Source organism: Astatotilapia calliptera, chromosome 17, assembly GCF_900246225.1.
Source record: "Astatotilapia calliptera chromosome 17, fAstCal1.2, whole genome shotgun sequence".
In the NCBI taxonomy this organism is placed as follows: Eukaryota; Metazoa; Chordata; class Actinopteri; order Cichliformes; family Cichlidae; genus Astatotilapia; species Astatotilapia calliptera.
This window is the reverse complement of record NC_039318.1, coordinates 22,875,654-22,900,738: the sequence shown is the minus strand read 5'-3', so window position 1 is coordinate 22,900,738 and position 25,085 is coordinate 22,875,654. Positions and strand designations below refer to the sequence as shown.

At 38.8% G+C, this 25,085-nt stretch overlaps 1 protein-coding gene and 1 long non-coding RNA gene across 6 annotated transcripts; one reads left to right on the top strand and one right to left on the bottom strand.

Moving 5' to 3' along the window:
* Positions 1-10,077: 10,077 nt before the first annotated feature.
* Positions 10,078-14,192, top strand: LOC113008624 (uncharacterized). 5 transcript variants are annotated; one of them, XM_026146156.1, is made up of 7 exons: positions 10,078-11,041; positions 11,158-11,213; positions 11,312-11,500; positions 11,641-11,778; positions 11,898-11,963; positions 12,064-12,653; positions 12,759-12,859. In XM_026146156.1, exons 1-6 carry the CDS (start codon positions 10,937-10,939, stop codon positions 12,350-12,352), a joined length of 843 nt encoding a protein of 280 aa, XP_026001941.1. In that variant the 5' UTR covers positions 10,078-10,936; the 3' UTR covers positions 12,353-12,653; positions 12,759-12,859. The 5 variants fall into 5 exon arrangements, 3 of the variants coding, with proteins under 3 accessions (XP_026001941.1, XP_026001940.1, XP_026001939.1); XM_026146155.1 differs by having other exon boundaries at positions 10,078-11,213; positions 12,064-12,411; positions 12,502-12,653; XM_026146154.1 differs by having other exon boundaries at positions 10,078-11,213.
* A 5,979-nt stretch (positions 14,193-20,171) lies between these two features.
* On the bottom strand, positions 20,172-24,777 carry LOC113009828 (uncharacterized). The gene is made up of 3 exons (XR_003270252.1): positions 24,746-24,777; positions 24,372-24,467; positions 20,172-21,380 (listed from the first exon to the last, which is right to left on the bottom strand). It is a non-coding gene; the product is annotated as an uncharacterized LOC113009828 (long non-coding RNA).
* Positions 24,778-25,085: the final 308 nt, after the last annotated feature.

Sequence of the window (25,085 nt, the reverse complement as noted above, 5' to 3'; positions counted from 1 at the left end):
AAATGATTAGTTCATTACCAGGCCTCTGGAGAACTTCAAGAAATGCTGAGGAGTCATTTAGCCCTTTAAATTAGCTGTGATGGATCATGGACACATCTAAAACCTCCAGGACACCGGCACTCGAGGCCTGGAGTTGCCTACCCCTGCACTAACCCTAACCCAGGACCTGCTTGCTGTCTGCAACAGTGCTAACCAGCATGCCACACCAAAAAATCATTATATATTTCTGTTCTTTACAACATAAGAAGAGGAGATGCTGCAGGAAGCTTCTTATTTTAGCTTCTACAATATGAAATAACCTAAGACCAATTTTTTATGGGTTTTTTTTCCACATCTGAAAATAAACAAGACACAGCTAGCATCAGAATTCAATTACTCCAACTTTCCACTTTAGAAATTATATTTCTTTTAAATCAAATGACTCTCAATTTGAAGTTTCTCTTGATATTTTAGTATAGTCAGTATTAAAGATGGACGTAGCCATTGTGACATTGCCCATTGTTTTAGACTCAGCACTTTTGGAACCAGAATTTACCTTGTATGGATGAGAGCATGGAGTGCTAATTTCTAAACCATTAAAGCCCCAAGAAGGCTCCAGTGACCCAAGTACAGTGAACACATCCATTTAATGAGTCAAAGTAATGGATGACCCTTTGTAGACTCGGTCGGCTACAAGGCTGCCCGCCTGTCAATCAACGTGGCCTCAGCGCTAACTCAATTATCTACATAGATGAGTTATAAAAATAATTTATCCCTACTCAGAATTTTTATGTGCAGTGAAACCATCCATAGAAGTTAAAGAAATCAAACCAGAGTACACAGGGGCAGCTCAGGTTGAGCAGCTTGGAGACATATTAGAGAGACAAGGCTGCAATGGTTTGGACTTGTGCAGAGGATGGGACATGGATATATTGGACAAGGGATGCTGAAGATGGAGCTGGCAGGCCAGTGGAAGAGAGGATGACCTCAAAGAAGACTCAGAGGATATACAGAGAGTTGGTGTGACAGAAAAGGGTGCTGAGAATAGGGTGAAAAAACAGTCTTAATTGGACTCATCTAGAAGAACTGCAGCTGATGCCACTTCTGTATTCAGCTCTGGAGCGTTCCCCTTGTATTTTAATTGCGATTGATTTGAAAACCTCACACGATTTCTGCTGGTGAAAGACTGTGGAAGCATGTTAACACAGTCTCGAATGTTTCAGAGCAACATACTACCAAAACGTTTGCTTTTAGAGGGGAGGCCGAACTTGCTGATGATCAATTGCAGAAATGATTAGCAGCACCTGGCTGTTCCTCTTTGACTGCATAGAGTAATGTAAAAACTTGATTTTTTTGTATGACTTCATGTTTCTTTCAGCATTGGTACGATCATGCATTTGGAAATAGTGAGGCAGGTACTTCATTTCCAACCCATCACGTACAGACATTCGTAAAGGATCTTGTGGTGTCACATTTCATCTCCTACCCCACCGTTCACCCTATTACAGCTGGGATTGGCTCTTGCCCCATTGTAACCATGGATTGATTATGCAGTTAAAGATATGGAAAATAGATGGTTAAGCATAATTTTCATGTGTGCTGCTTCAGGGTTGTGAACACGTGTGTTTAAAACATTGTTTTTAAAAAAATCAAAATTCGCTATGAATTTATTTGTGCCTAAGAAAAGAAGCTGTTTTCTGTAGATATAGTTTTGGGACACAGGGAAGCTTTAAAAAACATTTCCTGAGGATTTACTAATAAAGCAGGGTTTAATCATGATGGAAAACCAAAATTAGTATGTTATAAGATTTAGGTTACATGAGACAACAGAGCATTAAGTTGCCAAGATCATTTGTGGCCAAACTGCAGGTGCAGCCATCAAAAACTGGGGAATTATCTCACCCCGATGGGAAAGGTCCAGCCTGGAAGATCATGCCAAATACAGACAAGCTGTATCAACAAAGAGGAGCTGTGGCCACAAGCTACAACTGCCAAATGAAGATGTACTATATTAGAAATATTTAGTTTAACACATGTGGCTGCTTTAAGCCCTCTTTAATGAACATCCTGCACATCACGCATTGTTTTTCATACTTTTAACATGCCAGCATTTCTGCATTGTATTTGCTGTCTGTTTTCTGCCCTTCGTCTGCTCTTTTATCGTCACTGCTGCTTTCTTGTTGTGCCCTACAGTTATGTGATTTCCTCTCTGGATCTCGTCCAAATGTTGCATTAAATCTCTGACTGTTTCTTTTGTTTGTCGGTTGATGACAGGATGCGAGAACAGCCTGGACTCCTCAGGAAAACTCGCCAGGTGATGCTGGAATGGAGCCAGGATGAGACCAACTGTGAACTTTTGAAACGCCACATTGGAGGTGTCTGACGCTAACACAGCAAGACAAAAAAAAAGAAAGAAAAAACATCCTAAATTCCTGTTTCACTTGACAAACAGAGACATGCACTGAAGCAAAGTTCAGAAAGATTGTCTATCTGCAAGCAGAATTATGATGAATCGTATCAAAGGATTTGATATTTTGGGGTGATGTCAATCAACACCCTCATCAAACAACTATGATGCAATAAATTATTAATTAGGTGAATTTAACAAAAAGTTCGGAAAACAAAAGGGAAAGTGTCAAAAAACACGATAAAATATGCCTGCCCTGTGCATATTGACCGTTTGTTTCACGCAAAATAATGAGTCTGCATTTAGAAGGCATGATGTTGTTTATGAGCACACAAAGGTCAAGGTTTGCAAGCAGTCAGTCTACGTTATGGAAACATTATCAAAAAGCCTTGAAATCCAGTGAAACACTGGTCGCATCAGAAAGGTCAACCATCGTCTAGACGGCAGTGGATGCTGTGTAAAAGAAATGCTGCACGATTCCTGCTGTTATCTTTCTGTAAGCTATGAGATTTTAAAAGTTATCGCTCCTTCTCTTCTATTTCCCTCCAGTGAGCTGTTTCGTTTCTTTTTCCTGGCAAGGCGGGGAGCCTTCTTTTTTTAAAGAAGAAAAAGGATCCAAGAGTCAACCTGTGAAGGGAAAAGAGTCACTAGAATTGGATTTTTAAAGATGTTAATGGCCACCTGTTACACTGAGAGTTCTTTTAAGAAGAGGCAGCAAAACTCCTTAGTGGAGTCTTGTGAGGACAGTGTAATAGGTCATTATGTGTGTTGCTTATACAACGCTGTTTTTTCAGTCGTGTGTCAGTGACAAGAGTAACCTTTTGGATGAATAACCCCTTTTTACCACCAAAGATTGACCCATTTACCGAGTTATAATAGGGACACCTACAGTTTGCGCCTGCTTTTTTAGTGCTCATGAGCACTGTCCTAACTGTGATGTTCAAGGGAAGCTTTCAGGTATGTTATATACAATTAATTTCCTCCCGTTGCTCCTTTTCATTCCACCTTACAAAATGAAGTGGATGAGATGAAAGCTCGGCTGACTTTCCAAATGTGTTTATTTTAAGCCCAACTGAAATCTTTTTGGTGTCTTAACCTGATAGGAAAACAAAACCTATTTTGGTCCTCAGAGTCCAGAGCTCCTCCTCTCTTTTCTCCCTCGTTCTCTTGCACTCTCTGTCTTTTTCCATCCTCTTCTCCTACATGTAGGCACTGGGTGTTGGCTGGAGATTCCAGGAGTCTTGCTTCCTTAAGGACCAGTTTCTCCTCTCCTTCACTGGATTGTTCAGCTAGTTTAAGTGGTAATGTAAGACTTGGTTTATCATCGTGCCTTGTTTAGGTTTCAGATACTTCTTGTCTGCTTTTGTCCTCTCTCCCAGGAAAACCCTTGATGTGTTGCTCTTGTGCTTGCTGTCCCCTTGGATCTCTCCTGCCTGGACTCAGCTGAAATTGGACAATAATAATTCTTAGTTAACTCAACTCAGTCTGACATTACCACTTAAACTGTTGCTCAGAAAATATCTTGTTCACTGACTGCAGGGTTTTGGTTGTTCGGTGGCAGATTTATCATGACAAAAACACCTAAATGTCAAACTCTAATGTGGATAATATCTACACTACTCGCTAAATTTCGTTGGAGACAGAATACACATTTCCCTCCAAATGTGACACAGAATACGGTTTAATTGTATGAGAATGTAACTTTAGTAATCAGCTGATCAACTCTGGATTCAGCTTGACTTTGTGGCCTGCCTGCATTAACACCGTGCTTCATTTGTGCTTATTCAATGGGTAAAATATTCCACTTAATAAGGAGGATCTCTCCAGACCTTAATGGAAGGTTATATTTTTCCTCTAGATTATAGTCAAGAGGCCAATGAGTCATGTCAGAACAAAGGAAAAGCTATCCCAATCATAAAATTGCCAGTGTGTGACTACATTTAAATGCAAGGGTTTTTTTTTTTATTATCATAAAGTAAAAGACTGAACAGTTCATTATTGTACTCGTCCTGCACTTTTACATTACCTGGCTGTATAAAAAAATTAAACATCTGATCCATCTGACTCTGGAGAAAAACAGTGAGCTAATGGTTAGAATAAAAAACAACAACACTGTTTAACACAACATTTAGCAAAAAAACAATGTTTGCTCTGTAGAAGTGCATGGTTCCTGATTCCTAATTGTATCTTGCGATGTATAGCTATTTATGGGTGAAAGTTGAGCCAGCGATTCATCTTATCTCTCCATTATGTATTAATAGCTGGTACCCGCAGATGTAGAGACGGGGTCAGAGGCACTTTCACTCAGTAAAGCTTTAAAGAATCAGCCTCCAGTTTACTGTGTCAGCTCAGTGGCAGTCTGCTGAAGTTCCCTTTGGCTTTTCCCTTTATAGCAGCTTAGTACAGAGACAGGAAATACATCAGAGTGAAGACTGCTTACACATTTTATGCGTGACATGTCAACCAGCCTCTACAGTCATATTTTAGTTATAGTTTTTTTTAAAAATAATTATTTGTCTTACATACCATACATATGTGTTTTTGATAGCATTATTTCACGTTAAATCCAAGGCCTCTAAGCTGGACTGTGACACAGCAACACACACCAAACCAAAGCATTAGAGAACCTCTGCTATAAGGTTACAGGCAGGCGAACACAGCTGAAAGTCTTTGTTAACAAATGGGAGATGCTGATGCCTGATTCAGAGAAGTGCAGCAACAGGTGTGAATGTGCAAACCCAGGAAGGGCAGCTCCACCCAAGGATGGAACACAGACCAGTCTAGCTCTCCACCCAAAAAAGCAGAAAACACAGAGAAACCTCACAGTTGCCTCACAGATTCAACAAGCTGCTGGGAACATTCCTCAGAGATTTTGGTGCATATTAACATGACAGCATCACACAGCTGCTGCAGACTTGTTGGCTGCACATTCATGATGCAACTCCCCCGTTCCATCTTCGGGATCTGGTCACTGTGGAGGCCATTTGAGTGCAGTGAACTCACTGTCGTGTTGAGAAAGCAGTTTGACATGATTTGAGCTTCGTGACATGGAGGATTATCCTGCTGAAAGCAGCCATCAGCTGGACATACTGTGTTTATAAAGGGATGGACATACTCAGAAAAAATACTCAAGTGGTTTGCTGGCATTAACAAAGGATTTTCTCCCAACATTGTGACTGCTGTGACAATATGGGGCTACAGATTGTGTAAAGATTAACAAGGGCCTAAATTCAGATGATGCAGGAGAACAGGAACTAGTTAACATAAAGTGAGCTGTTTACTAAGGTAAACAAGGAAAACCAAACGGAGAACCTGAACTGGAGATTTAAAAAAAAAAAAACACCCACAAAAGAGAGACACAAGGGACTCTACCCAGAGACTTGGACGAGGGACAAGAGGAGACTGAGACAATATATACAGTGGCTTGCAAAAGTATTCAGCCCCTTGAACTTTTCCACATTTTGTCACATTACAGCCACAAACATGAATCAATTTTATTGGAATTCCATGTGAAAGACCAATACAAAGTGGTGTACACGTGAGAAGTGGAACGAAAATCATACATGATTCCAAACATTTTTTACAGAGTGGGGTGTGCGTAATTATTCAGCCCCCTTTGGTCTGAGTGCAGTCAGTTGCCCATAGACATTGCCTGATAAGTGCCAATGACTAAATCGAGTGCACCTGTGTGTAATCTAATGTCAGTACAAATACAGCTGCTCTGTGACGGCCTCAGAGGTTGTCTAAGAGAATATTGGGAGCAACAACACCATGAAGTCCAAAGAACACACCAGACAGGTCAGGGACAAAGTTATTGAGACATTTAAAGCAGGCTTAGGCTACAAAAAGATTTCCCAAGCCTTGAACATCCCACGGAGCACTGTTCAAGCGATCATTCAGAAATGGAAGGAGTATGGCACAACTGTAAACCTACCAAGACAAGGCCGTCCACCTAAACTCACAGGCCGAACAAGGAGAGCGCTGATCAGAAATGCAGCCAAGAGGCCCATGGTGACTCTGGACGAGCTGCAGAGATCTACAGCTCAGGTGGGGGAATCTGTCCATAGGACAAGTATTAGTCGTGCACTGCACAAAGTTGGCCTTTATGGAAGAGCGGCAAGAAGAAAGCCATTGTTAATAGAAAATCATAAGAAGTCCCATTTGCAGTTTGCAACAAGCCATGTGGGGGACACAGCAAACATGTGGAAGAAGGTGCTCTGGTCAGATGAGACCAAAATGGAACTTTTTGGCCAAAATGCAAAACGCTATGTGTGGCAGAAAACTAACACTGCACATCACTCTGAACACACCATCCCCACTGTCAAATATGGTGGTGGCAGCATCATGCTCTGGGGGTGCTTCTCTTCAACAGGGACAAGGAAGCTGGTCAGAGTTGATGGGAAGATGGATGGAGCCAAATACAGGGCAGTCTTGGAAGAAAACCTCTTGAAATCTGCAAAAGACTTGAGACTGGGGCGGAGGTTCACCTTCCAGCAGGACAACGACCCTAAACATAAAGCAAGGGCAACAATGGAATGGTTTAAAACAAAACATATCCATGTGTTAGGATGGCCCAGTCAAAGTCCAGATCTAAATCCAATCGAGAATCTGTGGCAAGATCTGAAAACTGCTGTTCACAAACGCTGCCCATCTGACTGAGCTGGAGCTGTTTTGCAAAGAAGAATGGGCAAGAATTTCAGTCTCTAGATGTGCAAAGCTGATAGAGACATACCCTAAAAGACTGGCAGCTGTAATTGCAGCAAAAGGTGGTTCTACAAAGTATTGAATCAGGGGGCTGAATAATTACGCACACCCCACTTTTCAGTTATTTATTTGTAAAAAAATGTTTGGAATCATGTATGATTTTCGTTCCAATTCTCACGTATACACCACTTTGTATTGGTCTTTCACATGGAATTCCAATAAAATTGATTCATGTTTGTGGCTGTAATGTGACAAAATGTGTAAAAGTTCAAGGGGGCCGAATACTTTTGCAAGCCACTGTAAACAAGGGGAAGATTAGAGGAGTCGAGACAGCTGGGAACCACAGCAGGAACAAAAAAGACGTAACAGGGGTAAGGGACGCAAACTGAACGTAATACACACGAGACAATGGACTATCAAAATAAAACAAACCCGACAGATGCATACAAAACTCAAAACAATTAATAATTTACAAAAATTTAACACTTCAAACATAAAAACAGTGGGTCAAGACTAAGACCATGACAACTCCCACTCACTGGATATTTTCTCTTTTTCAGACCATTCAGAAAAATCCTGTAAATCCCAGAGATGGATGTGTGGGAAAATCCCAGCAGGCAAGCAGTGTCTGAAATAATCAGAACAGCCCATCTGACCATTGTTTCCCCCCTCACATTCGGATAATTGGTTTAAACTTCAGCAGGTTGTCTTGACCATATCTACATGTCGATATCCACTGAGTTGTGTGTTATTTGCTGTTTAGATATTTGCGTTAACAGTCAGTTGAACAGGAATACCTAATAAAGTGGCTGGTGACTGTATGTCTAGCCCCTGATGTGATCTTGTTTCCAGTATGACCATTAATGAAACAGTTTGTCACCCTTAAATCACTGAGTGATTTGTCCTGTACTTATACTGCCTGAAAAGTGAACGTGTTTGTTGTCACCCAGAGACTGTTATTACAACTGTAGTCATGAAAGCACATCAAAAAGCATTTTCATGTTTTCTTTCTGCCTGCTTTGTGCACACATTGTTACGCTTGTTCGCGAGCATGCAGGGGGTGATCATCACACCCCCGTCCCTCTGGTTTCTCTCTTTCTGTCTACGCCTGTGTGTGTGTTCGCATGAGACAACGGGGTTCTGACTGAAAAGGAACAACCTCTGCTCTGATTCCAGGGACACACAGCAGACACCTTTAAAGTTTAGATGGCCAGCCATTTCCCAATGTCTAAGTTATACCCACACACACGCACAGACTCACAAAGTTACACATGAAAGGGAAGAAACTTCCTGTCTAGAAAGATTCGATCTGCAGAACTCTGCTGGATTCTGTTTTACACTCGATTGAGTCTGTGTGCCACCCGAGGATATCTGTGCATTGTTTTCAGCTGTTTTTGCTATATTTGTCTCTTTTTTGCGTTTTGAGATTCCCACCTTATCACCATCATTATCACTGTGCACAACCCACCTGATTAAACAGCAAAGTCCCTTTGGATGTGGCTTTAACAGTGTATCACCGAATGCTCATTTTCAGGTTATCATGCCAGCTTTTCTGTTAGAAACCAGCAGTGTCTCAAAAGTGCAGACAAGGTATCCTTTGACATCAGTGGCTTGCTGAATGAATACTGGATGCTGAGGGTGTTTCACTCGGTGGTTAGTTTTAACTTTTTTAGACAGGAAACATTAGGAAACATTGGTTTGGTCTGGGGATTTGACAAAATGGCACTACCTGACATGCTTGTGATGAGAAACGGCTCGAGCAGTTGTGGTTTGGATTTTCACTGCTTTACAACCAACATTCACTGACAGCTCAGTGACAAATCCCTCCCACAGATGCCATGACCCAGTGTGTCAGGGGACAGACACTGCAGGACACATTGGATACAAATGAGCTACGCCATGCTTTGATAAGAATTTCAACTGCAATATTCATCAACATCAGAGATTCCTGATCTGTTTGCAAGAAAGGTTTGTCAGCAACTTTCCGACCACCTTTTTTTTGTAACTTTAGTCAACTGTAGTGCATGCTGATCCAGACCGCTCTCACTCCCGAGGTGTAACCAGACGTGTTGGCTGATCACATACTGGTTAAAATGATTTACCATTAGAGCAAAAATCCCCAGTTTGATGTTGCTTGCAGGGAGGGTTCATGCAGGGAGGATGTCAGGGTGGAAGGATAAATCGCCAAAACATTGGACAGTCTGTATTTTCTTTTTAATCATGGCCACAATCAATAGTTTTGTTATGTAACAAAATCAATTTGTTATTCAACTGTCCTTTTAAAAAGCAAAGACACATGATGCCATGGAGGTGATAAAAGCATCGGGTAAGAAAACCCTTCTGTAATAATTGTGACATATTATGTCATTTATTTCAAAATATACTAGTAGAGCGTCTAAATTTCTGCTGAAATCTGGACGAAATATCTTATCGTGAAGGCTGTGTAAAGATCAAAAGCTCCAGAATATGTTCACTGGATTAAATTGATTGTTCTGTCAGTTAAATCAATTTGGCTCAGCTTAAGGAAGATTGTGATCACAGTTAAAAGAAAGCAGTGTTGTTTAGAAGGCAGGATGTGAACACTGGTATTCAATATGATTATATTTAGACCCAACCAAACACCCAAACTTCAATAAGAATTTCTTTCTAAATTATAACATTATCTGTCTGTCTGTCCATCCATCCATCCACTTTCTTCAGCAGAAAATGGTGAGCAGTTGAGGTACAGCAAAATTTATTAGTGTGGATGCTGTTTAAGTAATCTTTATTATTATTTTTCTGTTTTATTATGTATTCTGTACGTTTTTTTGACTCTATTTCAACACCGTTCAACTTAGAAAAACCCTTCAACCACCGTTAGATTCCTCTTCTTTAGGACATGTGTGCTTTTATTTTTCTCATTTTTAACATTTATATTTTTTAAATATTCAACTTTATTCAACAAAGATTTATAATGTATTTCAATGGGGAGACCCTTCAAATCCTCATTCAACTTACTCCTCTTTCCACTCTAACTAGCCTAGAGCCACCATTCAAACTTTAAAACGAGCCTCCCTTGGTATGTTTGTTTTATGGCATTACTGATGTTGGTTTTCTTGTTTCTAAACAGAAATTCCTTCTACGTCTCAAAAGAGGTAAAGAAATGTGTGACTCTTTAATGCTGCTGGAGATATTTATAGCAGTGGTTTAGTGTGAGCTCCTTTATTTCCCCTTTATTGTTATTTTTCTTCCGCCTTGTGTGTTTATATCATTTTTACAGCTTCTAGTTTTGTCTATTATTTATATCGATTCAGAGATTAGTTGAAAATATAGAGTGTAAATGTACAAAATACATGATTTTGTTCATTTTGGTATTCAATAACAGTTATTAATTTTTCTTTGCAATATCCAGGATGTACTCCTTGTTAAAAATTTCCACTTTGAAAAATAACATTTACACTTTTGTCCTCATCAGCGTCCTGGAGGCTTCTGTTGCTGCCACACCACCTAACTATGAAAATGGCACCACTACTTGTCTCCCGAATCCCTGGAACTGGGTCCGTGACACTACTAGAGATAGTCCTTTTCAGGACCAGTGTTTGGCTTGCTCTCTGGGAACAACAAAAAATTAAACAAATAAATTAATAATAAAATAAAATGAAGAAATCATTTATTTAATTTGTCCGGAGGCTTCTGTTGCTGCCACACCACCTAACCATGAAAATGGTAAAAAGAAAAGGAAGAAGAGAAAATGGAGACACTTCTTCTGCTGTTTCTCGGTTTGCTTTTACAGAAAACACGTGAAATGCATATTCTCCTTAAAATGTACTTGTTCATTTTAAGTGACTTTACTTTTTTAATAACATTATGTTTGTTTGTTCTCTACAGGAAACTGACAGCGATACAGAGGCAGAGACCAACACTGTAAAGCCACAAAAAAAGTCTCGCTGGTCTATTTTCAAATTCTGGAAGGTATGTTTTACGGAAAGAGTCACTGTCATCAAGCATTTACTCATCACAATAAAATGGGAGAAATTAAGAGCAATGAAGCACACAGCTATGTCCTGTCTTTTGGTTTCTTTCTACAGAGAAAAAGGCAGGTTGCTCCTGAAACAACATTGGAACCTGATAAAATCAGTGACAAGTGAGGGAAACTTTAATCTTCTCACTTTAAAGCAAAATTCTTTTGGGATCCTCTGGTTGCAGATTTGATACTTGACATCCTTTTGTATATTTTTGCAGATTAAAGAACATGCAGCATGACTGTACACCTGCCGAGGCAGCACCACCTCAAGAAGACTGCCTGGAAACAGAAGGCCGAGAACTGGAAGTCCAGCCTCCACCGAACAGTTCAGAGGACCCAGTACAGGTCATTTGCCCCCGAGCAGGACAACCAGAATGCCCCGAGGACAAAACTACAGACATTCCCAGGTAAGTGCTTTTAATATTTTGGCAGAGTGCTTATCAAAATAAACATTAGATGGTTGAATGCTGTTCTCCAGAGAGACAATGTTTGTTTGTTGTCTTGTTGTGCTTGCTATGCATCCCTGACTCCTTTCTTCATCCAGCAGCACCCATAAGGAAGGTGGTGAAAGTTCCCACCAGGTTAAAAACACCACTGAAAACGGTGAGCCATCAGACCTGAGTTGGGACACTTTGATTATGGAGTTTCTGGAACAAGAGCATGTATGGGAGCAGGTGGTTGACATGTAAGAGAAAAACGTCAAAATGTTTAAGCTTCAAAGCTCATGCATACATGCACATACACTGCTTAGCGTCTTGACATCTTTCCTAATTGTGTGTTCGTGTTTTTACCTTTTTGCAATAGTGTAGCGAAACATTTGAACGATGGAAAAATAACGGAAAATAAAATTCAGACTGTGGACCACTTCGGGTGAGTACACGTGGTGCACGAGGACCAAAGCTCACTTTGTCAAAATGGAGAAAATGAACTATTTTACACTGATACTGTAAACTTTGTGTATGTGTGGCAGGTTTCCAAACACTGCAAACACCTGCTACATGAACTCCTGCCTGCAGAGCCTGCTCAACACTGACGAGTTCATTAGAGACATCAGCCATCAGGAGACTTTGTGGAGAGCAGTCCCAGAAGCTCAGCTCTTAAGGTGTGCTACGTCAACCTTCTACTTTCTTCAAAAAGCTGAAGAGCAAAGATATCTAACACCAGAAATGTCTGTTTACCCTTTCCTTTTTACAGAAGGCTCATTGACATCAGGGACTGTCATAATTCAAGAGATTATGGCCTTAAAAAACATCGCCTAAAATCTTTTAAGGAGGCATTCAGCAAACATGCTCCTGAATACAAAGGCAGTGCACAGAAAGTATGTCAGCTATTTGGACATTTTGTTTTTTTTCCTTTACTTTCTAATGTTTATGTTCTGTTTTAAATCTCCTCTGTGTTTTTCTTTCAGGATGCTCATGAATTCCTAACCTTGTTCCTCAATGAGATCAAAAGCCTTTCACCTCACCTGAAGAGGAAAGCAGCTCTCCTGGGCCGAAGTTATACCTGCCCAGTAGAAGACCATCATGTTTTCAAAATGGAAAACATGAGGACATGCAAGAGGTAAGCCCGTCATTCAGAAACACAGGGCTGATTGCAACGTTTTCATATACCTCTTTTCCTCCTACCTGATCATTACTTTAACTATGTTACTCCTTAAATGTGTAGCTGCGGTCACCAATCATCACACCAAGAGGAATTCACCAGCTTGTCTCTTGACCTGGTTCCAGAGGGGTCTGTTAAAAACATGTTAGAGACATACTTGAAGGTAAGATCAGAAATTCCAGTAGAGATATAGTATCACTGATCTTAACACACCTTTTTTGTTAGTGTTTGTGTGCATATGTTGTGATTTTTTTTCTACCATAAAGCCTGTTTTCTCTGTGCTGTTGTTCAGGAACAAAAAATAGAATTTCTCTGTGATTGTGGAGGGACGACCTCGGAAGTGAAGCCGTCTTTTCATACACTGCCAAGGTGAGTAAGGTCACATCAGAATTGATCGACTGACCTGGTTTCCAAACTGTGGTGCAAAAAACAGAGTTTTTAAGACAACACTTGAGCAGTCATTTTGTCCCATCTTTGGTTTGTGTTTGTCACTCATTCTTCTTGTTTTGTACCTTGGGTTTTTTTTTCTTTTCTGTCAGAGTTCTCATTTTGCACCTGAAGAGGTTTGGCTTTATAAAAACCTGCAAGCTTCAGAAGGTGAATGACCCCGTCAGGCTGCAGAGGGACTTGGTGGTGTCATCCAAACAGGTAAAAACAGACTGCAGAACATCTCAGAGATTCAGCTTAATTATCACACTGATGTGAGACTTTATGAAACTAACACTCTTTGGATTTGTTCCTTCTCAGGGTGATGGTTGTTACAGTCTTATAAGCATCATTAGTCACTATGGAGGAACAGAATCAGGTAAAACAACTGACTTGTTACAAACAGAAAATGATTTAACAGAGCTTGCTACTTTTCAGTGAAGGACTCACACACAAATGCTTTTGATGTTCTAAGAAGCACTAAGTACAAATCATGAATCAGTTGACTTTTAGAAGTTGGATTCATTTGTCTTAATGTGATCTCAGGACACTACATCTGTAATTCCGTGCATCCTGATGCGAGCCCGCAAGTTACATCAGATCCTTGGCTCACCTATAATGATGCACAGGTGCTCCACACAACCGGATGTGCAGTTTTTGAGGAACAGCAGCACTCAGCCTACATCCTGTTTTACAAGAGAAACGTAAGAAGCTCATCCTGAAGTGAGATAATTTTTAAATGTCCTATTACCTTGTTCATCAGTTTTGTCTTCATTCTAAAACAGGATGTGGAAGCAAGTTACAGCCATCATCATGCTGAAAAGGAAGGAGCAACAGTCGTCTCAGACAAATTTTAGGTAAGTATTGCCCTTAGGAGGAAGGGTCCTCCCAGAGAGCCTGGCCCCTCCTAAGATTTCTTCCTCCAGGAGGGAGTTTTTTCTTGCCACCGTCGCCTCACATTGACTGGTCTCATCGTCAGAGACATTGTTAACCTCCTAAGGCCTGAACTCTTTCAGTTCACGCATTTTTAATTTCTCTGTGCCATTTGGGTTGATTGGGACCTGATGAATGGTCTAGACAACCCAAAATGTGATATATGGACGCCAGGTCCTAGGAGGTTAAACTAAAATCTACTAGAGATAGTCCTTTTCAGGACCAGTGTTTGGCTTGCTCTCTGGGAACAACAAAAAATTAAACAAATAAATTAATAACAAAATAAAATAAAGAAATAATTTATTTAATTTTATTAAAATTAACATAACAACAAAAACATCTAATAAAAAAATAATAAAAGTATTCAACTGTGTTTTGTGAAATTTGTAATGAGTCTCAGTTAAGTTGATGTCACAGAAGTTTCTGAATCAACCATTTAGATTGTTCAACAAACAGATTTACTCAGGTAAAGATGGTAAGCTGGAGCACTGTTACTCTTCTAGTTCAGTTTAAGTTTTTAGACAAATATTCCCTCATTCAGTTGCAGCTTTTAAATAAATTATTTAGCTGCAGGTAGCAAAGTCCAAAAGTGACAACATTTCCACTGCACTCCCTCCAGAAATAGCATATAGAACTTTTGATCAAATTATTCATTTATCATTGGATCATTGACAACCATGTAGGGTGAAAATCTTTAATTGTTCTTTTATAACATTTTAACAAGTTAATGTCCCCTGCTGCATGTTTCTTGTTTTGGCTGAACTTCATCAGCTCAAAAAACACACCGTGCTGTGGTTTACTAAAAGAACTCATGTACAGGACACACTGAAAGCACGTTTACAACGTTTAATTAACTAAGTCAAGATCAGTTAACAACAGCTGAATGAAAGATTTACTTTTTCTCATTGGTAAAATGGTCCAATGAGGTCCATGCGACTCACTAAAAAGATCCGGATCTTTCAGCTCCCAACCAGCTCTTCAGGTTGTTTTGTTGCTTTAATTAATTTATTATTAACAACAATATAAAATTATGCACAAAAGGAATTAGTAATGTACAAAAAAAAAAAACAACCTGTGGTTTTATTTATATATACACACTGTTTATATACACACTGTTTACTGCTACAACTACACGTTTCTTTTTCAGGTATTTATTAATAATTGACTTTATGTATATGTATATATTGTACTATTCTTAGTTAGCGTATTGTCTGTCTTGTTAATGTTTGTTTATAATGGAGCACTGTAACAAAAAAATAATTTCCCCCAGGGATCAATAAAGTATTCTGATTCTGATATATGTTTATTATTTTATTTTTTCTACAATTAAATTCCGGTATTTTCAACTTCTTCATATTAGTTTATCATTTTATTCTTATAGCAGATTTTAAATTGAGAAACATTTGTACAACACTTAAGATGATCATTGAGACAATTCCAGTTTCTTATGCCTATGACTGTTGGACACATTTTCCTTTGTGTGGTTCGAGCAAACCGATGCTTAAAATAAAACTTCCTTCTGCCGTCTCCATTTTCTGAACACAATACAAATAAACTTTGTAACTTAAGAGGTAGTGTTTTATTTTTTGCCCTAAACATAATAATTCAACCCGTTCTCACTCCCAAAGCGTGACATTTTATGCTAGGTGACAAATTGTCACCATATTACGTTTTCGGCTACCCACCACGTTCCTAAATGACGACCTCGGAAAAAAGAGGAAATATGAGAACCGTCTGGACTGAATCTACACGTTTGCTCTTTTTCTTCAAATCGCTTAGAAACACGCTATTCAACATCATTAAAGTCCTGGTTAAGGTCAGGAATAAGGTTATGGTCAGGGCTAGGGATAAGGTTAGGTTTAGGGCTGGAATACAGGGCTGGAACGTCTATTACCGCAGGAGCGTCATTGCACTGGATTCCAGCCATAACCCGCCGCGTACCATAAGAACGCCGAAGGTCTCCTTTCGCGTTCCTCAGGAACGCCGCGGGACGTGACAAAACGTTGACATGTTACGCCTCGGGAGTGAGAACGCTCTGAATAATTAATGTCTGTAATTTCACTATATCTTCTAGTTTTTAATAAGTTTGATTTTATAAACAAACTATTAGTGTGTTCTCTATATTTAACATTATGCATTATTTAACGCGCTCTCTTCTGTAACAAATGTAATGGTTTCATATTAGTCACACATGTATTCCCCATACTTCAACACAATAACTCAGATAGGGTAGAAACAATGAAAAATATAATATTCTTATTGTCTTGTAATCTAATATATATCTTACATTACCCAGGATATAAATACTTTTAGCCAACTTTTTTTTAACATGTTCAATATGAGATTTCCATGTTAACTTTCCATGTCATTCACTATTACACTCAGAAAACAGAATTCTGTCACTCTTTCAATTAATACTCCCTCTATAGAGAATACTATCTCTTCCTCCCTTGCACGGTTTCCGAATATTATAAACTTTGTTTTTTCCAAATTTAGCGATAACTTATTTACATTTTAAAAATTTTTTCATTTCAATAACCATAATTTTAGCCAATTCTTTCAAGTTTTCTCCGGAACAATAAAAATTTGTATTGTCTGCAAACAAAACAAAATTTAACATTTTTGACACATCACAAATGTCGTTTATATATAAATTAAAAAGTTTTGGTCCTAAAACAGAACCTTGAGGGACCCCACCTTCTATTTTCATTCTATCAGATGAATTGCCTAAACACTGTACATACTGAAACCTATTATCTAAATAACTGCTTAACCAGTTCAATACTATTCCTCTCACACCATAAGTACTTAAATTAGAAATCAAGATGGAGTGTTGCAGAGTGTCAAAAGCTTTTTTTTTTTAAATCAATGAATACCCTATAGTATATTTATTATGTGTTGCTGATGAAATGCCTTCAATAGTAGTCATTAATGCTATTGCTGTTGATCTGTTCCATCGAAATCCGTAATGACTTTCACTTAACAGTTGATGTTTTTCAATGAAACTATCAAATCTTTGTGCAAAGAGTTTTTCAAGCACTTTAGAAAACTGTGATAGCAATGATACTGGTCTATAATTATTAAAACTATGTCTGTCTCCTGATTTATAAAGGGGGATAACTTTTGCCACTGTCATTCAGTCAGGAAATACACCCGTATAAAATGAGAGATTAAAAATATAACAGAGAGGTTTGATTATACAATCCAAGATCTTTTTTACAATAACCATGTCTAACCCATCACAGTCAGTGGATGCCTTGTTTTTAGATTTTGCTACAATAGCTATGATTTCTTTTTCAGTGATTTCCCCTAAAAACATACTGTACTACTCTTCTTTCTCCTTTCCATTCGTCATTCCATTCTGAATCATCCTGTTTTCTAATTAAGTTTGCCAGGTTAGGCCAAATATTTACAAAAAAAGAATTAAATGCATTTACCACTTAATTCATATCACTTATGACCTTATTTTTCTTATTAAAGTAAGTAGGTAAATTTAAGGGTGTATATTTATTACCCAATATTTTTTCAAGATATTCCATGTACCCTTAATATTTTTGTTGTTGTTGTAAAATGATTTATTATAATATTCTTTCTTAGCCTTTCTGATAATTAATACTAACTTATTTTATAAACTTTATATTTCATTTTAGCAGGCTTTGTTCTAAGTTTTATATAATCTCTATACAGTTTATTTTTCTTTTTACATGCATTTTCTAGTCCTTTTGTTATCCATGGTTTACCAGTATTTTTCTTTTGCTTATATAATACCAGTGGACAGTGATTTTCATACAAAACCAAAATAAGTACTTAAGAATGCCTCATATGCAGCACTGACGTTATTTACATGAACCTCATTCCAATCTTTCATAAGATCTTGCCTGAACTTATTTATTTCATGATCATTTCTAATTCTTATATATCTGTCCACACACACGTCCTCCTTTCGTGTCCTTTTATAATCTAAAGTAACAAAAACAGGTAAATGATCACTTATGTCATTTATGACAAGACCACTTATAATGTTGCTTTCCAAGCAATTAATGAAAATATGATCAATTAAAATAGCTGACTTTTCAGTTATTCTACTAGGTTTAGTAATCAGAGGGTAAAACCCTCTTCCAAAAAATAACTAAAAAAAACTGATGATGCCTTATGATTGGACATTTTAAAAAAATCAATATTATGATCACCGCAAATACAGAATGTCTTATTTCCCTTTACCTTGCTCAATAAATCTTCTACTACATCTGTGAATGTTTCTATCAGTGTCCCAGGACTCCTATACATACAACTAACAATTATATTACTCTTTCTACCGTCACACACTCCATTAAATCATCAATAGCCACAGACATGTATTCAACCTGTTTACATTTCAAATCACTATCAACAAACTATATATAAATATATACGGTGGCCCCTAGAGACAAAGCACGTACAAATTCCAAAAAGCATGTACAAACTCCAAAACACATTTCTAGTGTTCACTGAACTTCCAAAACAGAGCTACCTAGATCACTTAAATTACACAATTGAAAGCATATGTGTATTGTTTGTCTATTTAAACACAGGCATTCATATATATTCAAATAATTTTAAAAAAAAAAGTTCATTTACGTGTTACTACCACACACCAAATCCGTCGTGTTTTGGAGTCTGTACGTGCTTCGGAGTTTGTACGTGCTTTGGAGTTTTTACGTGATTTGGAGTTTGTACGTGTTTTCGAGTTATTACGTGTTTTGGAGTTTGTACGTGCTTTGGGGTTTGTACGTGCTATGGAGTTTTTACGTGTTTTGGAGTTTTTACGTGATTTGGAGTTTTTACGTGATTTGGAGTTTTTATGTGATTTGGAGTTTTTATGTGATTTGGAGTTTTTACGTGATTTGGAGTTTTTACGTGCTTTGTCTCTAGGGGCCACCGTAAATATACTTTTATTTATTCACTCCACATAAAACATAATAAATAAATCATATAAAACAAAAAACAACTATTTACATTTCAACTCTTTAACTATTTAAATTTTCAGCTTTTTCCTTTTAAACAAATTTAAAGTGAAACAACACAAAACACTGCAAACCACAATACAATTAATTATAAATATGAAAACAAAAAGAAGATGCTCATTCTCTGTCATATGGGCCTGCAGGAATAAACTTTCTGAATCTTTTTATCATCCGCAACTGAAAATAGTTGTGGATAATCACTAAACCTTTCTAATCTGACGTTGTTGTCCCTGGCTCTCTTTCCCTCCCGCTCTGTTCCTGTGCTACTGTGAGTGTAACTACCGCCCCTCCCCCCTCTGCCCAGCGCAAAGCACAAGGCTCCTGTGCGGAGTGAAGCGGGAAAAAAGTGCGAGAGTGGCTGTATCCCAATTCAGGTTCTGCAGCCTTAAAGTACGCAGCCTCAACGGTCCTCAAGGGCTGCGTACTCAAATATCGCTAAGGCAGAAAGTGCTAGGCTTGTAGGCTTGTGAAATGGGACGTCTAGCCTCCGGTGCGCTGCCCAGGTTGCCTAGCAACCATGATACTAACAGCTGGAAACGTTTCATACAGCTTTGATTGACAGAAATGAAGGAGAATATATTTTGTTCATTTGTTTCTACATGAGCTCTGTGTAATTGGTATCTGAGGCTGAGACCACAGGACTGTAAAACATGATTGTTGGGCTTCATTTCTGTACTGAACAGTCATTTTAAGGTTAGCTAGTAAATAACAATTAGCTAATGTTGTTCATGAGACTAAAATCATCTCACTTTGGTAATGTAACTATAATATGGCCAATATTATAGTTACTATATTAATCATTATTAGTTATTACAGCAGTGAGTTTGAACTCTGTGTCAAATACTGAGCTTCAGTAAAGATTCAAGTTGCATTTATTTATATGTCCTATCACCTTAAATCGTCACTCAAAGACAAGTTTCTTTGACAGTGTATATATAGATGTATCATATATCAGAGACAGTATGTTGGCATTACTAAATTTGGCTCAATGCTTACATATATGTGCAAAAAGAAAATGTACAAGCTGTGATAAGTTTCTGATAAAATGAAGAGTAGACTGATATATGAAATATTCCTTTATTGGGTGAGATGTCATAACTGCTTTAACCCTTTGACTGCCTCACCAAGAAAAATACAATGAAAAAATTATTTGTTCATATTTTCTATTCCTTTAGGTCAATAATGATCACAATCAAAAAAAAAAAAATTTATACGCACCTTATAGTTTTTTAAATATTACCCTCTACCAAACGGTTGAGATGTCTCTCTATGGTACAACTACATAAAGTTCTACAGACATAACTAGTAGAAAAAAGTAAAGGTTATACTCCTTTTGCAAAACAATAACTACCCAATTTTGTGTTTGACCCACTTTATTGTGGTAGTAAAACATCAAACATTGTTGGATTCCATTTCAACAGTGGGCGTTATAATAACATACCACAAAATGTATAAAACACAAAAATATTGTAAATTTGATCAAAAACTTGATCTGCAATTACCGAAAATTCATAAACATACAAATTCACTTTTGACCTGTTGTTAACATAAACTTTTCACTGTAGTGTTGGAACAGCACTAACATTTTTTATTTTATTTTCCAGAAAATTCTGGTGATATATTATATACCATTGCCATTTTGCACTGAAAAATTTGGAAACACACTGAAACAGTTCTGGCTCTTTTCTTTTGCCGTTCATGCAACTTCACCAATAACCCTTGATGATTAGATCTTCTGGTGGTACACTGCAAAGCATTCCTGACTGGCATTCAAGCACAAGAAAACATTGCATTTTTGGCATTTCCATCTTGAGACGCCCTTTGGACAGTAATTGCATCGGCCTCGCTTGTCACAGTGAAGTGGCCAATGCCCAAAGCAGTCATATCGCACATCTGGCTGTGGTTGTGAGGGTCTTGGGGTGTATCGTTTCTTTGGTGGTGGTGGAGAGCTGGATGATGGTCGGCCAACTTTGGATCCTGGCTTGTTGACTTGTTTCAAGCTATGCACAACTGCCAGGTGGAATCTTTTGAGTGTGATTGGTTTCTGGTTTAGTTGTCCACATTCCCTCTTGTAGACCAGCCAGGAATTTGCAATGGACAGATCAAGCATGTAACGAAAGAGTGGCAGGTACCATCTTGTAGACTTGGCTGGGGTCTTGTACAGGTGTACCAGCATGTCAGAGAGATCTATCCCTCCCATATGCTCATTGTATCCAGGGATGAGTGATGGGCATGGGATCATAACTTTCGCCTTGGACTCTTTGCTCCAGCATTTGACAGTTGAAAAGTGGCATGATCCCAGAAGCATTACTTAGCAATCCATCTAATAAACATTAAAAAAAAAAAAAAATTTGTAGAAATATAGTTTGTTTGATTTCCATGTGTCATTTAAAACTGTACTTTAAAAAAAATAATCACAGAAAGTGAGTAAATCTTTAAACATTAGAACATTTTGTAACATACAGTATTTGTCATGGAAAAATTTAAACATGTCATATTTACATGTATAGATCATTAAATTATTTATATTCAATAGTAAATAGTAGGGCTGCCACAAACGATTATTTTGATAGTCGACTAGTTACCGATTATTCTTGCGATTAGTCGACTAATCAGATTATGCATCCATTGGACGTAAAACGTACAGATTATTGCAGCAGCATGCATCTGCTCTTATACAACTATCATTAGCTTACAGCTTTAAGTGTTTAAGGTATGTGAAACTAAAAATAAAGACAAGATGATAGTTTATTAAACTTTTAATGAAATTTCAAGTTTGAAGCCACCCGAAAACAAATATAACAAAATAGCATTTTGTGCTCAGTCCTCACAACTATATTGAACTTTGGGACTATATAGTCAGTATAGCAATCTACACGAGATTATTGTTCATAGCCAGGAAAGTTAGCTTTTCTACATGTTCTGCAGAAAGGCTTGCTCTCTTTTGAGAGCAGATGTTCCCTGCTGTGGAGAAGATCCGCTCCGATGGGGTGGAGGTTGCAGGAATGCACAGAAAAGATTTAGCTAGCTTTGATAGTGTGGGGAAACGTCCCTCATTTTCGCTCCACCATTTAAGAGGATCATCCTTTTTAGAAACTGTGGCTTCTTTAAAGTACAGCTGAACTTCACTTCTCACAACTTGGATATCTTGGTCCTCCTTAGATGCTTCTTCCTCATTGTCACCCTGACTGTCTGTGTCAGACTCAAGGAGGTTGTCCAGAGCAGTCTTTTCAGTTCTACCTGAACCATTGGCTGTCTGCACTTTTGCATGCTCATGTGTCCCAGCATTTGCTTCTTTGACAGCAAGCACTTCAACAGTCCCTTGCACTCTGATGACATCTTCAGGAGCCAAAAACTTCAACTTTCTGTATCTGGGGTCCAAGGCAGCTGCGAGAATAAGAGAGTTTTCTTTGTCTGCTGAGAAAGTACATATACTCCCCCATCTCTGTGTTATGCCTTTTTCTGCACTGGCAATGAAAGATTTTCCTGAGCTCGTCTCCAGTTGGCTTTGGTGTACAGCCCGTGTCAGCCCTTTGACCACCTGTGGAAGACCTGAAACCGTTGTGTACTTCTGTCCACTAAGGTAAACAGTAGCAGTCTCAAAAGGTGCCAAACCTTGCTTCAGTTCTTCAAGCAGCACCCACTGCTCTGGCTTCAAGTCGAAGTAGTGTTTCCCCCTTGGCGTTACCTCGGGATCTGAAAGAGTGGCAGTGAGAGGCCAGCGCTGTTCGAGGAGTCTTTCTATCATGTGGAATGTACTATTCCATCTTGTACTGACATCTTGGATCAGTGTATTTTTCTTCACATTCATTTGCTCCTGTTTCATTTTTAGTCTTGTACTAGCCAGCTCGCTTCTCTTAAAGTGCTCCACTAGCTGCCTAGCAGCACCTGGTGCTCTGCTGATGGTGGTTTCTTTGAGAGCAGTATTGACTATGAGCTGGAGTGTGTGTCCAGCACAGCGGATAGAGGCCCATCCATGTTTTTCTTCAAGCAGTCGCATTGCTGCCACCATATTGGAACCACTGTCACGTACTACTGCTTTTATTTTGGCAGGCAAGATGTCAAAGTTTGTTAGCACCTCTTCCATCCATGTCATTATATTGGCACCAGTATGCCTCTCCTCAAGAGGCATGGTATCAAGGATGAAGCTCTTCATCTTCCAATCTTCACTCAGGAAATGGCAAGACACACCAAGGTAGGCCTCTGTTGCACGACTGGTCCAGACATCAACAGTCAGGGTGAAGAAACCTTTGACACCACCAAGGTCCTAAAGATATGAGATGATTTGGAACAATGATCATCAACCATAGACAGGGGTCTCATGTCCGTCACCAACATGTTCAAGATTGATTCAATCAGGACATCTGCTTGCCGAGGTGTACATGTTGTTGGCTTGGTGACAAAGTCGTCCATTGAAGACGAACGTATTTTTTTTAGCAGTCCTGTAATGTTAACAGCTATTAATATAAGCAATAATAATTAGTGCTCTCAGCGTTAATCTCGTCGATACGATGTTAACGCGGCAAATCCCCGTTAGCGCGAGAACGCGGTGCGAGGGCTGCATGGCACTGACTAACGGGGATTTGCCGCGTTAATGCGGTTATGGCGTTAACATCATACTAACGAGATTAACACTGACAGCACAAATAATTAGCAGCTTGCTGTTTACAATAATGTTAGCAGCTAACTAGCCAATTAGCTTACCGAGACAACTGTACCACTTCGTCGTCGGATGCCACGAGGTGCTTCCTTTTTAGATGCTCGTGCATCGCTGTTGTACTGCCATGGAAGGCAAGTTCCATTTTGCAGATTTTGCATTGGACCTTCTTTTCTTTTGTTTGGTCGAGTTCCGTTGCTGAGTAGCCATGATAACGGAGACTGCTGCTTCTTCTTCTTCTTCATCTTTGGCGTTTAACGGTATCCTTGTAGGTGCATTTCCGCCATCTTCTGTTTCAGTCCGTTATTACACTCTTAAATCCTACTGTTATTCCTGCACCTTTCAGGATTTTACGGCATTTAAACGATGTGTCGACTATTAAATTAGGCGTCGACGATTTTGATAGTCGACGTAATCGTGACTAGTCGACTAATCGTGGCAGCCCTAGTAAATAGTCAATTTCATATGTTAAAACAACAGTTCTAAACATTAGCTAAGTTTTGCTACTCTTACCATCAATTGACAAATCAACCGTTTGGTTGAGCATGTTTTTAAAAAAATATTATGGATTTATTACAGCTATTTTCTGGTATCAAATGACATAATCATGTTCAGTAAAGACTCTGACATGTTTATACTGCAGAAAAATGTACTTACCTTTAAAATTTTTAGCCAAAACAGTCCATGTGTCCAGAGTGATTTTTTGCTTTCTGATTTCCTGGTTGGAAGGTGGCAGATGAGGCCTGCCATATCCTGACCAGAGATGGGCACGTTACTGTAATCTGATTACTTTTTTCAAGTAACGAGTAAAGTAAGGGATTACTATTGCAAAAACGGTAAATAGATTACCGTTACTTTCCCGTAGGAACGCTGCATTACTAAAACCGTGATTTTTTGCGAGAATGTCTCACGACAGTGACGTAAGCGAGTGCGTGTTAGTGACAACAGCTGTGTGCAGATCAACAATGGATCACATATCGATTGTGAGAGAGAGTATGAGCGTGCAGTGTTTAAAGCGTGGAAGTACTGACCTGTTAGGTGCGGCTGTGTGCAGACAGGAAAAGGACCCAAGGTGCAGACTCCAGAGACAGATGTAAACTCAAAAACCGTTTTAATGTTAAACTCAAATATAACATAACTGGAAACGATCAAAAAATAAACTAATACCGGAGGACAGACAGAACACACAGCTTGGTAAACGGTAGATCGCAACACAGACACAGCGAAACACTGGGCTTAAATACACAGAGGGAGCAATCAGGGAATGAGTAACAGGAGGGAAACACAGCTGGGGCAAATCAGAACTGACGAGACCAAAGAAGCGTAAACTGAACACACTGAGAAAAGACGGAGACCTTCAAAGTAAAACAG